The sequence below is a fragment of the Camellia sinensis genome, chromosome 11, assembly GCF_055761805.1.
Source record: "Camellia sinensis isolate YWXY chromosome 11, ASM5576180v1, whole genome shotgun sequence".
Lineage (NCBI taxonomy): Eukaryota > Viridiplantae > Streptophyta > Magnoliopsida > Ericales > Theaceae > Camellia > Camellia sinensis.
Genome location: NC_138971.1, coordinates 57,264,662 through 57,280,339, shown reverse-complemented (window position 1 = coordinate 57,280,339; position 15,678 = coordinate 57,264,662). Strand labels below are relative to the sequence as shown.

At 33.5% G+C, this 15,678-nt stretch overlaps 1 protein-coding gene across 2 annotated transcripts; it reads right to left on the bottom strand.

The window, feature by feature from the left end:
* Positions 1-502: 502 nt before the first annotated feature.
* On the bottom strand, positions 503-14,776 carry LOC114261258 (putative inactive receptor kinase At1g48480). Of its 2 annotated transcripts, none has more exons than XM_028201504.2 (2): positions 13,281-14,776; positions 503-1,481 (listed from the first exon to the last, which is right to left on the bottom strand). In XM_028201504.2, the coding sequence occupies exons 1-2, from the start codon at positions 14,518-14,520 to the stop codon at positions 925-927; spliced, it is 1,797 nt and encodes a 598-aa protein (XP_028057305.2). In that variant the 5' UTR covers positions 14,521-14,776; the 3' UTR covers positions 503-924. The 2 variants fall into 2 exon arrangements, with proteins under 2 accessions (XP_028057305.2, XP_028057300.2); XM_028201499.2 differs by lacking the exon at positions 13,281-14,776 and adding an exon at positions 3,126-4,657.
* Positions 14,777-15,678: the final 902 nt, after the last annotated feature.

Below are 15,678 nucleotides of genomic sequence, written 5' to 3'. Positions count from 1 at the left end.
GGCCAGAGTTAGCCTCTGATGGCTAAAGGTGATCGCCGGTAGTTGTTGGTGGTAGGGGCATGGTCAATAGGACCGGCTTATAAGTGCCGCCAAAAATTTCAATACAATCGAATAATTTATTTTCATTTACCCCTATTTATGTGTGATAAGATAGTTATACTTGAAAATTGTGGTTGACCCTCCGCTTCATATAACTTTATTGTTTATGGGTAACACCACGCCATCGATATCGAGCAAGGATCCTCTAGAGTGATTTTTCTCTAAAGTTTCCTAGAGTGCTATATTGTGTGGTTGAGATTTACTGGCAAGTCACATCAATTTTTCTGATGTGACTTGCCAGTAAATCTCAACCACACAATGTAGCACTCTAGGAAACTTTAGGGAAATTTCACTCTAGAGGATCCTTGGTGATCGATATCACCTTTACACTAATTTTTTAGTCAATATACATGCACTCACAAACTGTTCATTAATTTATTATTGTAAATTAACACAGCAAGAATTGTTGCATCTTAAATGTCTCAATCTTCTGTGAAATTGCTTCAATAGCTAAAATCCGAATGAGATCGACAGTAATTACAGCAGTATACATCTATCTTTCTGAGAGGGAGGCAAAACTAATGTGAGAAAATTAGCAAATCGCTTTTCCCCTGCTATAGCATAGAAGGGTCCTAAGAAAACAGAGGAAAAGAAAGGGAAACAAGAGAAAATTCAAAAAACTTCTGTTTTAGAAAAGCCAAAATTTGATGATTCAAGAATCAAAACTAATCATATCATTAACCCCTTTGACATAGCAAAAAAATAAAGAAATATACACAAAAAAAATTCATGCTCTTGTTGTCATCTTGACTCTCTTTGACACCAGATTCCTCGAATACCAACATGCTTGTATCACCACAGTTCAAACAATCTCAAATTCTATTACTATCCACAAATTTCGTTGACACGTCGTGATACCTCCACCATCGATGGGCGACTATCGGGGTGTTGAGTAGTGCAAGAAGTTCCAAGATGTAACAGCTGAGCCATTTGCTCCTCTCTATTTTGCTGCCTAACTAGCTCAGGATCAAAGACATCGATTGCTTGATTCTCTTGAACCATCGATTGCACCCACCTCGGAAGATCAACTCCTTCCTCATTTTGAAGGGCATGAGTCGGGGCCTTGCCCGTCAGCAGCTCCAATAGCAGGACACCGAAACTATAGACATCGGCCTTTTGAGAAATTTTATGTGTATTTGTCACCTCAGGTGCGCAATAGCCATTCAGGATGAGAGTGGAATTTGTAGAAACAAGTTGTGCTATGCCATATTCAGAAACACGAGCATCATAGGAGTCAATGAGGAGAATGTTGGACGACTTGATGTTTCCGTGAGAAATATTGGGACCTATAGAGTGAAGGTACTCGATGCCACGAGCAGCTCCAAGAGCGATTTTACTCCTAATTTCCCAGGTCAATGCTGCCCTGTCTATGCCTCTATTTCCTATAAATTGAAATGATAGAACAATGCCAAGTCAGAAAACATTGTTATCTAAATGTTTCGTATTATTTCAATTTCATCCAAGTGAAAACAAATTCAATTGGACAAGTTTATGGTGAGAAGTAAAGCATTTTTGCATTGCATTTGGGTGCATAAAATTGTGTGAAGTCTTAAAATATTTATATTCATCTGAAGTATGAAGGGAAGCTTTTACTCAATTCTCTTTTTCTCAAGCCTGTCATAGTTTGATGTCTCAGTACCTCAATCATGTTCTTTAACTCCTTATGATATGTTACATGGATCTCCAAAAGATTCTCTCATTATCTCTTTATTCTTTTCGTATGTTCCAAGTTTTAATTCTACTATGTACCAAAAATATGTAATTAGAATTTGTTTCCCTCTTCATTAGTGTTTTTTTTTTTTTTTTTTTTTTTTTGTCCTCCTTTAACATGGTGTGCATTCACTTTACTGTTAAACTTCAGCAATCCAACAGCAAGTTTGTTAATTTGTTCAAAGCAAACCAACGCATATAACAAAAGTGGGAAATTACTGAATAAACCCAGAGCACTATGAGACATTGTTTATATAGTTTTCTAAACTAGCATGTAAATAATGTCATGGGTCATTCCGGGAGTATCTAGTAATTTTCTAGCAGAAGCACACCTTGAGACATAGAAGTATGCTACAAGACACCATATATGATTGTCGCTGGTAAAATAAACATATAAAATACAATTCTTCTCAGAACATAGAATCGGACAAAACCCCCATATTATGTAAATGATCGCCTTTTGTATTTTTAAACTTTCTATAAAACCTATAGCTCCTAAATTTCTAGTAGACATATTTTTCTCAAAAACAAAGCCACTTAAAGGCATGTCATTGCAATTTAGCAATTAAATACTAACAAGGGTGCGCATGGATTGGTTTGTTTCAAGTTGATACTAAATTTAGAACCAACTCAATCATGATTAGTTATACGTTTTTTGACTAAGAATCAATCCAATTATGCACTAGGACCAAACCAAACCTAATTAAACTAATATAGCTCGGGTTGGTTCAGATTAGAATTGCAGTATCACTATACTAAAAAAATAAGTAAATCAATCAATAATAAATTATCAGAATAAATTAGTCTTGAACATTTTAATATAAGTAAAAAAGAACAAAATATTATTTAAAAAAACCAGTCGAGTTTGGTTATATGTGCGTTACAAACAAATATATGAAAGATGAGGACTAGTTTGGTAGACGGATGAGTAAATGAAAGATAGCACCAACTGTTATCTTATATATGGAAGGATGAGGTGCCATTGGCCCAATCTAGTATTTGCAATAGACTAATTCCATAAAAAATTATGCAATATAGATAAGTTTAGGTCGTAGGTTCATTCAGTTTAGACAACCAATCTAATCTTATCGAGTTAATGATTTTAAAATCTAGAACCAAGATAGTGCAAGGAAAAAACTTAAACCAACCCAACTCATAAAAATCTAATTGGTTCGATTCTCAAATTTTATAGATATTTTGTGCACCCCCTAACAACCAAAGAAATGCAATTATGGTTCAAAACAAAAAAAGGGCAAAACAGAGTATAGCAAATATATCAAAAGCAATGAATTAGAACTAGAAGTAGCAATACTCACCATGCAAAAGAGAATGTAAACTTCCCATGGGCATGCAATCAAAGAGAAGAAGCTTCTCCTCCCTCCGATAAAAATAAGCTTTGATAGGCATCAAATTCTCATGAACCAACACTCCCGAACTCTCAACTTTCTCTCTGAACTCAGTCTCATTCACACAAACATTCTTTAACCTCTTCACAACCACCTCAATCTCAGTCTCAATCTCACTTTCTATATATGCCTTGTAAGTAGTCCCAAATGTCCCTTTCCCCAACATCTCAGCTGAAGCCCTCAACAACTCCTCCAAACTAAAATCCAAATTCCCAAAAGACACCAACCCATCATTCCCACCACTCTGCACTACAACACCCACATCCCTATTTCTCAATCCACTGTTTTCTCCTACGAAAGTCGGTTTCGGGCTCCGGATTTCAATTTCCGGTGGCGGCGATGCTGGCGGCCGCGGCGACATATTGACTTGCCGGGGTGTCGTCTTGCTACTATATATTCTCCATCCAATGAAGAGAGTTACAAAAATCAAAATCAATCCTACAACGGACCCAGTTACAATTCCGGCAATCGCTCCGGCCGATAACTTTTTTCCTTTATTTCCATCATTTCCACCACTTCCACCACTAGTAGGAGGACAAACAGGGAGTGGTGAACCGCATAGGGAATTTCCCAGAAATGAATTGGAAGGAAAATTGTTCAAGATCGATGGAATTGAACCATTCAAATTATTGTGAGAAACATTGAATTTTCGAAGATTTGGTAGGTTGTTGAGGTTTGGAATTGACCCTGTGAGATTGTTGTTTTCCAAGTAAAGAACTCTGAGTTTGGTGAGGATGTTGAGCTCCGCCGGAATTGCGCCGGAGAATTGGTTTCCCGGCAAGAGGAGTTTCTCGAGTTCGTTGCAGGAGCTCAAGTCGGAGGGGAGCGAGCCGGAGAGAGCGTTTTTCCGGAGGCTGAGGACGCGGAGGTGGGTCAAGTTTCCGACGGAGTTGGGGGGGATTTGGCCGGAGAGCCGGGCGGAGGGGAGGCGGAGCTGGATGACTTGGCCGGTGGTTTTGTCGCAGGTGACACCGAACCAGGAGCATGGGGTTGGGTCGGATTGATTCCACCGCCGGGTGTGGCCGCGGACTGCGGAGCTGAGGTTGAGCAGGGCGGTTCGGTCGTCGGCGGCGGCGGAGGGGAGGAGGAAGAATAGGAACAGTGGAAGTGTGAAAAGATGGTGGTGGTGATGATGATGAAATTGAGAGAACATTTGGGTAAGAAAATAAGTGGATTATAGATTATAGTTTTGGTTATGGTTAATTGGGTGTCAAGTCTGAAGAAGAAGAAGGAGAAGAAGAAGAAGAAGGGAGGCCTAAAAATGGTGGCGTTTGGTGTATATATGACATTTACAGGGAAAGTCATCACAGGGAAAGTCATCCGTCTGTTTTTTTCTTGTTTCAGCGTGGACTCCACGGTGTTGACTTCACATTTCAACTTTTAGACTTGGTCTAATATCATTGGAATTGGTGCATTTTTGAATGGAAATTCCTTTACAAACACTTATACATGCAATTTTTTTTAATACAGTGCATTTTTGAATGGAAATTCCTTTACAAACACTTATACATGCAATTTTTTTTAATACAGTGAATGACAATTTTAAAAATTATAGACTCCGTTCGGTAAACTTTTTAAATTATGGTTTTACCTATTGATTTGAGTACGATATTTGTTTTGAGTTTTTAAATCATAATTTTATATCTATTTTTCAAAATTCAATTCAAAACATAATCATTACTTTTCAAAACTCCTAACTAAATACATAATTCAAAACTCTTTCCAAAACTCAATTCAAATCAATATTTTAATTTTTTTAAATATTTTAAATATTTTAATATTTTAAAAATATTTTAATTTTGTTAAGATTTTAAATATTTTAATTTCTTGAATATTTTAATTTTTAAATATTATGATTTTAATTTTTTAAATTTTAAAATATTTTATAAAAATAAATTCAAACTCTATTTTATAAAAATATTTTTAAATATTTTAATTTTTTTTGTTACATATTTGATTGCGATTTGAGTGTAGAGTTGTGAAAGTAGTATGGAGTTTCGAGTTATGTGTTTGGTTATGAGTTTTAAAAATAATTTCTTAATTGAGTTTTGTTTTATGCGTTTAGTTACGATTTGAGTGTAGAGTTGTTTTTAAATTTAAAATATTAAAATTTTAAATTATTTAAATTTTTACGATTTAAATTTTTTAAATATTTATTTTAATTTTTTACTTATGAAATTTTTTAGATTATTTAAATATTTATGATTTAAATTTTTTGAATATTTATTTTGAAAAAAATTATTTCCTTTGTAGTATTTTCAATTAAAAATTTGATTAATGTTATTTTCTGTTAATAATTAATTTTTTAATTGAATTTTAAAAAGAGTTTGGTTATGAGTGATGATTAGAATTTTCAATAGTGTGAAAGTAGTGCGTTTTGTTATGACTTATAACAATTTGAATTAAGTTTTGAAAACTCTTTCCAAAACTCATAACTAAACAAATTTTCTTACTTCACATGTTAAATCAAACTTTCAAAGCTCAATTCCACATACAATTCAAAATTCAATTCAACACTCTATTCAAAAATCATAACCAAACAAATTTTCTACACTCAAATCATAATTTCACAACTCACAAACACAAAATATAACTCATACTCTCAAATCATATTTACAAAATTCTACCAAACACAATCATAAATTGTTTTTAAAGTGATAAAATACATGGACTGTCAAATTATTTTGAATCAAAATTTAATATAGATTTTGGATTCAGTTTGTCTCCAATACACTTGATTGTATTGTTTGGATTCATGCAATTTATTATGATCCTATTTTGATAATTCAAATCGTTTATTTTTAGATCATAACGTATATATTATTCATCAAAAAAATTAGATTGATCTGATGAACATACCCATGTTAATATATTATATTTTTTTCCCAAAAGATAAATAGTTTAGTTTTAAATAATTTGTCATTCATTTATTTGAAAATAAACGTCATGAACTAATGTGACGAGGATTATTAAATCAGCTTTTTTATTTTTATTTTTATTTTTTTTTAATAAATAATCTACATGTTGTGGTTTAAAAAATAAATAAGGTAAGGATTTTATTATAAGACTACTCTTCTTGATGCATTTTAGTTGAAAATTTTAAAATGTATAGAATCTAACAACCTTTTTACATAAAATGAAATATGTGAGCTTCAAGAATGGGGAAAGTACAAATCAGTTGTACTTTAAAAAAATAATTACTAACAGGTAACATTAATGTTACGTACTTAATAATTAAAATCTATAAATTTTATCATTAATATATATATATACATTTTTTTTCAAAATGCCCACTAAAATATTATTCCCCCTTTAAGAATTATGTCTGGTTCCATTATCTAATTTTATGCACAGAGAAAAACTGGTTTTTGTTTGAATGTACAATTAATAAACAATAAAAAAAATAAAAATAAACAATAAGAAATAGTGAGAAATTTATTTATATATAGTTAATTTCATTTTTATTCCCTAAATTATTGCACCTTTTTTTTTCATTTTATCTTTAAACTATTAATTTCATCTATTTAATTTTTAAAGTTTCTAATTTTAGCCAAGGTAATCCAATTGGTGATGATTGTCCAAATTATTAAAGCCTAATTTGGTGGTCAAAAAGTTATTTCATAATTTGTATTCATTATTTTGAAATGAGTAGAAGAGAAGAAGATAAATGTTTCGTTGTAAAATATAAATTATATAATATAATATTGTGAGTTAAAATATAGGTCTTTGATTAAATGATTTAGTTTGTTCAAATTATAAAGTTTTTTTCTCCCCAACATGTTAGATTTTCACTAATACCAATTTGGACAACCTTTCTCCAATTTGATTTGAAAATCAGAAATTTTGAGAACCAAATCATTGAAATTGATAATTTAAGAATAACATTATAAAAAAAATGATAAAAACTCGGAGAATAAAATTAAATTTAACATTATTTTAAAAATCATTGGAACGACACTTTTAATTATTGAAGGGTCTACAATACTTCATTTGGATAGAAGTCTAGAACTTCAGAATATTCAAAACCTAGTTACTTAAATACATAAATGAGGTCAATCTTTATACTTTTTTAGTATTTCTTTCCCAATTCTATGTTTACACTTTTGTAATTTTATTCGGTATGTATGTAGTAGTATTTTATTATTTAATTTGTAAGCATGGATTAACAGAGATCAAAATGATCTCATGGCAACAACTATATCATTGTTTAAGGTTGACTTCGGATTGTAAAATCCATCCCTTCTCTCGACATATACCTATTTCTGATAAAGACACTGTCGATAAATACTCATTGATTTGTAACTATTGGTTATTATTGGTTAAAAATAAAGTTTATAAAAAGTGAAGGCTCAAAAATTGAAAATGAATTTATTCGTTTTTTTTTTTTAATGTGTGCACAAAATATAAAATATGATTTATTTAGAAAAGTTGAATTTCTCTCAAATTCAATTATAACTTGAGAGAACTTATGAGGTCCATGGAACCCATCTATCTTTCGATAATTCAAATTATTTATTTTGTAAGACTCTCAGTGTATATCATCTGTAAAAAAAATTTAAAAGTCGATCCAATAACAGTAACTTTATCATTTTATCATATCTGTCTCTGAAAAAAAATGAACCATGAATTTGAAAATAGACTATCTATTTAACATTATAGACTGGAAATATTACAACTATCAGATAGATCCAAGTGTCACGGACTGGGTGCTTGTCATCCTCCCGAGAAGCCGGCTCCACGAGTGGTACTGCGTACCCCCGTGCATTATGCCCAAGGACCAACCTAGGAGATGCGATAGGGATCTACCCTGTCTGCCTTGTTGCTCACAAACTAATGCGCTTGCAAGGTGATTGGTGTAGAACTCGCATCCCTAATGAGTCGGTACGTGACATGCTACCATCGCCAGTCCCTAACGCTCTCGTCAGGGGGACATTACCCTACCTGCCCCCATGCTTGCCCGTTCCCCTACCCACGGGAAACCCGCTCCGCGCGGACACCACCTTTGGTGCAGACCCCACAATGAAGGTGCTTGGTGTAAGTCCCACGTACCGTCCCCATCACAGTGCCCTTAGGCTGGCTCTGATACCACTTGTCACGGATTGGGCGCTTGTCATCCTCCTGAGAAGCCGGCTCCACAAGTGGTACTGCGTACCCCTGTGCATTATGCCTAAGGACCAACCCAGGAGATGCGATAGGGATCTACCCTGCCTGCCTTGCCGCTCACAAACTAATGCGCTTGCAAGGTGCTTGGTGTAGAACTCGCATCCCTAATGAGTCGGTACGTGACACATGGCTGGCCCTGGGCTAAGGCCAGTGAGGCCTGTGCCTGGGCCCCAAAAAAGTAGGCCCCAAAAAAGGCCTCCAAATTCATTATCTTGTACTATATCAAAAATTCAAAATGACCCATTTTTGTTTAGTTAATTTAGGTCATTTTAAAATGTCTTAAAAGTTCTACTTGGCCCAATTCATAAAAGACCCTGATAAAATATATTTATAAGTGTTAGTTGTTAGCCTAATTAAAAAAATAAAATATAAATTATATGTATGTCTGTGGGGCCTATTTTTTTTTCTTCTCTTTTTATGTCCCAATTATGTGTTTTTTAGTGATTTTTTAAAATGTTTTATGCAATTTTATTTATTTATTTTGTAGATACACCTAATTTAGATACCCTTAAAAACTATAATATTTGTACTTTAAAAAAAAAAAAAAGTTGCCAAATACAAAAAATATAAAAAAATACGAATTGCAAACTCAGATAATTATTTTTGAAAATTCTAAACCAAATAGGATGATTTTTATTTTTATTTTTTATGAATATCTAAAAGGCCTCGAAAAATTATTTCGCCTGAGGCCCCGAAAACTTAGGGCCGGCCCTGGATAGATCTAGTTTTTTTATGGATAATAAATACAAAGGATCCTACAAAAAGAACGATTTAAATTATATAAGTGGGACATGCGGTGGGCCGCATAACCCCTCAAATTCTCTCAAGTTTATATTTGAACTTGAAAGAAGCCTAACCCGATCTAAAAATATGGACTTTATATCTATAAAATGTGTTAAATAATTTAAAATCATAAATTCTAGGGTAAATTACAAACACATTCCCTAAGGTTTACTTAAATTACAAATTATCCCTTATAGTTTTAGAAATTACATTATGCCCCTCAAGTTTCTAATTTCAAAATAAATAGGTCATTTTATTAATAAATCATCAAGTTAATTAACAATTTTTAATAATGTAAAAATTTTATTTCAATTAATAATTCAGATAATTTTATTATTGTGAAGAGTGAAGAATTTCACTTTTTCAATTAATTTTGTTAAATAAAAAATTCTGACAGGAAGGTATTTGTCATTTTTCAAATTATAGAGAACAATTCGTATTTTAAGCAAATCTCAGAAAATATATTTGTCATTTATCCTAAATTCTAATAGTTTACACTAATAAAAAAATGTGTATTATTCACGCATTCTTTGATATACATATTTTGTGTCTGTGAACAAAATCAAACTAAAAATCTAATTTGTTCAAAGTATTCTTTGTTTATTGGACTTTTATAATGACTTTTTAAAATGTCTAAAATGAGTTCTTTGATATAAAAAAGAGAGGAGAAATTACCATTCAGTGGTCCTTCTATAACTTTATTATAAATTAATATGAAAAAAAATTATGATTTTAATTATTAATATTTATAAAATGTATTACTTATTTGTAATTATTATTTTTAAAATCTGAATTGAATTGTAATTTCCTCTATAAAAAAAAATTTAAAAAAAAAAGGGGCCAAGGCGAGACTATTTTTAATCAATACCAAAGAAGACCTCTAGATTTATGGTTGGTTTTAGTAGACTTAAATGTTTACACGTCTTGTATGTTATTTACAAAAATGTTAGGACACCAAGTAATTTATCAAAAAACTTGCCAGACATTCATATGCGTGTGAGTGTTTGGTAGATGTTTCTAGTATATTATAACTCTAATATTGCTATGCTTTTTAAATGAGTGCTGCTATTAGTCCTGTTAAAATTTTTTGAACCTCCTATTTTATAATTTTTTTTATTACAATTATACCTTAAAGTAAAATTACATTAAAAGACATTATGAAATGGAACACCCACCTATCAATAATAACTAATACTCTATAATATTGGACACCCACCTACACCCCCACCCCCACCTCCAACTCCAACTATACGTATTCCATGTTTGTAAACCCTAAACCTATTACCTTTCATAACCAATTAACATAAACCCTAAATCTATTATTTTTCATAATCATCTTAAATCCTGAATATGTCATCTTCATCACCATCATCAACGCTATTGAACTTGAAAGTTTTGCTTCAAGTATAACGTATATTTCATCACTTATTTCACTGTGTAGAGCAATGGAGGACGAGGACAACATTTTCGATCGTTTATCTGCCTTGTATTAACATTCTCGGTCGTTTTCGGTCGTTCTTGTTTCGTTCGAGCTGTTCGGTACTGGTTTGTTGACTGTTACAATTATGTTCGGTAACACAATACTGAACATAATCCTTTCGTTCAATACATAAGTTCCGAACATTAATGCAAATAGTCAGTTATGTAATTTTCTTTGTTAAACTAACTTCGAATGGAAAAGAGTGGATTGGAATGGATTTAAGTTATGTATTTTGAATGGATTTAATTCATGTTATTTTAAGTTGTGAATTAGAATGGATTCAAGTTACACAGTGATGAACAAATTTTGTTCGGACATACAGTGCTGACAGGATCATTATTATTCGACAAAACAGTTCTGAACAAAATACATTTTTTCGGCTACACAGTGGTGAACAAATTGGGTGAGTGTGCTTTTCATTGTGAAAATATGGAGATTAGTTTTCTATTCTGAAAATATTATGGAAATATTATGGAGATTAGTTTTTCATATATATACATTGTTTTCTATTCCTACAATTCGCATCAATCTTCACTTTCTCATATGAATTTCCCAATCAATGGCAAATTCCAGAGATACCCACGTCGTCGAAATCCTAATCGACGAAGAATACCAACTCCACAAGTAAATGCATTGTGTTTTCAGGAACCACTTTTTAGATATGGTTAATGTTGGAGAGAGAAGAGAGAAAAAACTAGGGTTTTGAAGGGGTTTTGAGAGAGAGAGAGAGAGAGAAAAGAGAGAAGAGAGAGAAAAATCTTCACTTTCTCATATGAACAAAAAGGGTTTTGAGAGAGTGAGAGAAAAGAGAGAGAAGAGACATCACTGATGAGGAGAGAGAGAGAAGGGAGGGAATTGGAATGGATTCAAGTAGGTGTGCACTTCATTGTGAATATAGGTAGATTTGGTAATAAGTGGAGTGTCCAAAAAAATATTATTAAAATTTAGGATTTAAGGTTGGGGTCTAAAGAAATGGGGGGTCCAAAGAATTTTAGTAGGTGCTAATAGCAGCACTCTTTTAAATATAATAATAAGTCTTAAAATACCTATTTCATTCCATTATATTAGTAGGTAATAAAATAAGTCAAACTTATAAATTAATTAGTTTGATAAGTAGGATTAACACGAAAATATTTTTATTTTTATTTTTGAAGTGTACAATGTTTCAAACCAGCAGTTCCTAGTCATTTCATGGGCCTAAACTTGAGAAATAAGGCCCTTCGTTCAACTTGGTCCGTTCCACCATTTGTCAATCCAAAAAGCAGTTGACTCCAACTTTTCAAAGCAAAACTTTTAAAACTAGGGAACATTGCATAACAATGGAAGAAAAAAAAGAAATAAAAAGAGAGCAAAACATATAAAAATAATGTCAAATACGTGGGAATCTTTGTTAAATTATAAACATACCCTTCTTCCTATCTCCCTTTTCCTTTCTTCTATTCCCTACCTTTGAATGCCTAATCATCTCTTATATCTCTTTTCGATAGCGGTGACGATGATGACACCCATTCCCAGCCGCACCGACCTCTTCCCCCACCTAGCTCTCTCCTCCTCACCTACCTTCTCATCCGCGTCACCACCACCGTAACCCCCTAAATCTTTCACGTGCAACAGATCATGCCGCCGTACCTCCCACCTTCTGTCGCGATCATTGCACCCAACCACCACTACAATCTCTCTCTCTCTCTCTCTCTCTCTCTCTCTCTCTCTCTCTGTGTGTGTGCCACCACCATCATACCCACCTCCCAACCACCGTAGACATTCTCTCAACGTCCTCCGACCACCACAACCTCCACCGCTTTACCAAATCAGGCCTCAATTACTAGATTACAACCTAGACTAGGGCTCTCTCTCTCTCTTATTTTGGAATTTTTGAGATGACGAAGGGCATATGAGAGGTTAATACTAAATTTAAAACCAACCCAACCATGATTAGTTATACATTTTTTGACTAAGAACCAATCCAATCATGCACTAGGACCAAACCTAACCTAACCAAACTAATATAGCTCGGGTTGGTTTAGGTTAGAATTGCAGTTCTACTATGTTAAAAAAATAAGTGAATCAATCAATAATAAATTATTAGAATAAGTTTGAACATTCAACAATAAATAATTAGAATCTATTAGTCTTAAACATTTTAATATAAGTAAAAAAGAACAAAATATTATTTAAAAAAAGGAGTCAAGTTTGGTTATATGTGAGTTATAAGCAAATATATGAATGATGAGGACTAGTTTGGTAGACGGAAGAGTAAATGAAAGATAGCACCAACTGTTATCTTATATATGAAAGGATGAGGTGCAATCGGCCCAATCTAGTATTTGCAATAGACTAATTCCATAAAAAATTATGCAATATAGATAAGTTCAGGTCGTAGTTTCATTTAGTTTAGACAACCAATCTAATCTTATAGAGTTAATGATTTTAAAATGTAAAACCAAGATAGTGTAATGAAAAAACTTAATCAACCTGACCCATAAAAATCTAATTGGTTCGATTCTCAAGTTTTATAGATATTTTGTGCGCCCCCTAACAACCAAAGAAATGCAATTGTGGTTCAAAACATAGAAGGGCAAAACAGAGTATAGCAAATATATCAAAAGCAATGAATTAGAACTAGAAGTAGCAATACTCACCATGCAAAAGAGAATGTAAGCTTCCCATGGGCATGCAATCAAAGAGAAGAAGCTTCTCCTCCCTCCCATAAAAATAAGCTTTGATAGGCATCAAATTGTCATGAACCAACACTCCCAAACTCTCAACTTTCTCTCTGAACTCTGTTTCATTCACACAAACATTCTTCAACCTCTTCACAACCACCTCAATCTCAGTCTCAATCTCACTTTCTATATATGCCTTGTAAGTAGTCCCAAATGTCCCTTTCTCCAACATCTCAGCTGAAGCCCTCAACAACTCCTCCAAACTAAAATCCAAATTCCCAAAAGGCACCAACCCATCATTCCCACCACTCTGCACTACAACACCCACATCCCTATTTCTCAATCCACTGTTTTCTCCTACGAAAGTCGGTTTTGGGCTCCGGATTTCAATTTCCGGTGGCGGCGATGCTGGTAGCCCCGGCGACATATTGACTTGCCGGGGTGTCTTGCTACTATATATTCTCCACCCAATGAAGAGAGTTACAAAAATCAAAATCAATCCTACAACGGACCCAGTTACAATTCCGGCAATCGCTCCGGCCGATAACTTTTTTCCTTTATTTCCACCATTTCCACCACTTCCACCACTAGTAGGAGGACAAACAGGGAGTGGTGAACCGCATAGGGAATTTCCCAGAAATGAATTGGAAGGAAAATTGTTCAAGGTCGATGGAATTGAACCATTCAAATTATTGTGAGAAACATTGAATTTTCGAAGATTTGGTAGGTTGTTGAGGTTTGGAATTGACCCTGTGAGATTGTTGTTTTCCAAGTAAAGAACTCTGAGTTTGGTGAGGATGTTGAGCTCCGCCGGAATTGCCCCGGAGAATTGGTTTCCCGGCAAGAGGAGTTTCTCGAGCTCGGTGCAGGAGCTCAAGTCGGAGGGGAGCGAGCCGGAGAGAGCGTTTTTCCGGAGGCTGAGGACGCGGAGGTGTGTCAGATTTCCGACGGAGTTGAGGGGGATTTGGCCGGAGAGCCCGGCGGCGGGGAGGCGGAGCTCGATGACTTGGCCGGTGGTTTTGCCGCAGGTGACACCGAACCAGGAGCAAGGGGTTGGGTGGGATTGATTCCACCGCCGGGTGCGGCCGCGGACTGCGGAGCTGAGGCTGAGCAGGGCGGTTCTGTCATCGGCGGCGGCGGAGGGGAGGAGGAAGAATAGGAATAGTGGAAGTGTGAAAAGATGGTGGTGGTGGTGATGATGAAATTGAGAGAACATTTGGGTAAGAAAATAAGTGGATTATAGATTATAGTTTTGGTTATGGTTAATTGGGTGTCAAGTCTGAAGAAGAAGAAGAAGAAGAAGAAGAAGAAGAAGACTAAGACTCAGAGAAGGGAGGCCTAAAAATGGTGGTGTTTGGTGTATATATGACATTTACAGGGAAAGTCATTCGTCTGTTTTTTTCTTGTTTCAGCGTGAACTCCACGGTGTTGAGTTCACATTTCAACTTTCAGACTTGGTCTAATATCATCCCTTTGGTGCATTTTTGAATGGAAATTCCTTTACAAATACTTCTACGTACAATTCTTTTATATAATGAATGACAATTTTAAAAATATAAATTGTTTTTAAAGTGATATGATACATGGACTGTCAAATTATTTTGAATCAAAATTTTATATAGATTTTGGATTCAATTTGTCTCCAATACGCTGCATTGTATTGTTTGGATTCACGCAATTTATTATGATATTATTTTAATAATTCGAATCGTTTATTTTTTAAATCATAACGTATATATTATTCGTCAAAATAATTAAGTTGATCTGATGAACATAGCCACGTTATTACATTATATTTTTTTTCTCAAAAAATAAATGATTTAGTTTTAAATAATTTGTCATTCATTTATTTAAAAATAAATGTCATGAATTAATGTCACTACGGTTATTAAATCGACCCTTTTTTTTTTTTTTTTAATAAACTACCTATACATTGTGGTCTAAAAAATAAATTAGAGACAAGGTGAGGGTTTTATTGGGGTGTTTGTTTCAGCTTTTCAAAGCTAACTTATGACTTTTAGCTTTGAAAAAGTTATTTTGGACTGTTTGGTTAAACTTGTTTCAAACGACTTCTGATTCTAACAGTTTATTTTAACTCAAAAAAAACTGATTCTGAAAAGCTGTCCACCCCTTACTTCTGATTATCAACTTCTGCTGTGGACATGTTAATTTATGGTTATACTCTTAGAACTTTTTATTTTTTATTTTTTTAAAACTAGAAAAAGGCCCAAATGGACTATAGATTATTATTATTATTATTATTATTATTATTATTATTATTATTATTATTATTATTTATGAGAAATGTAGACAAACAAAAAATAAAAATTAATTGAAAAAGCTATTTCACAGCTTATTTAACAAACACTACTCA

Coding starts and splice junctions, on each gene's coding strand:
- LOC114261258 (XM_028201499.2), bottom strand. CDS start 4,368: ATGTTCTCTCAATTTCATCATCATCACCACCACCATCTTTTCACACTT. Junction 1,482..3,125: donor TTTACATTCTCTTTTGCATG/GTGAGTATTGCT, acceptor TTCAATTTATAG/GAAATAGAGGCATAGACAGG.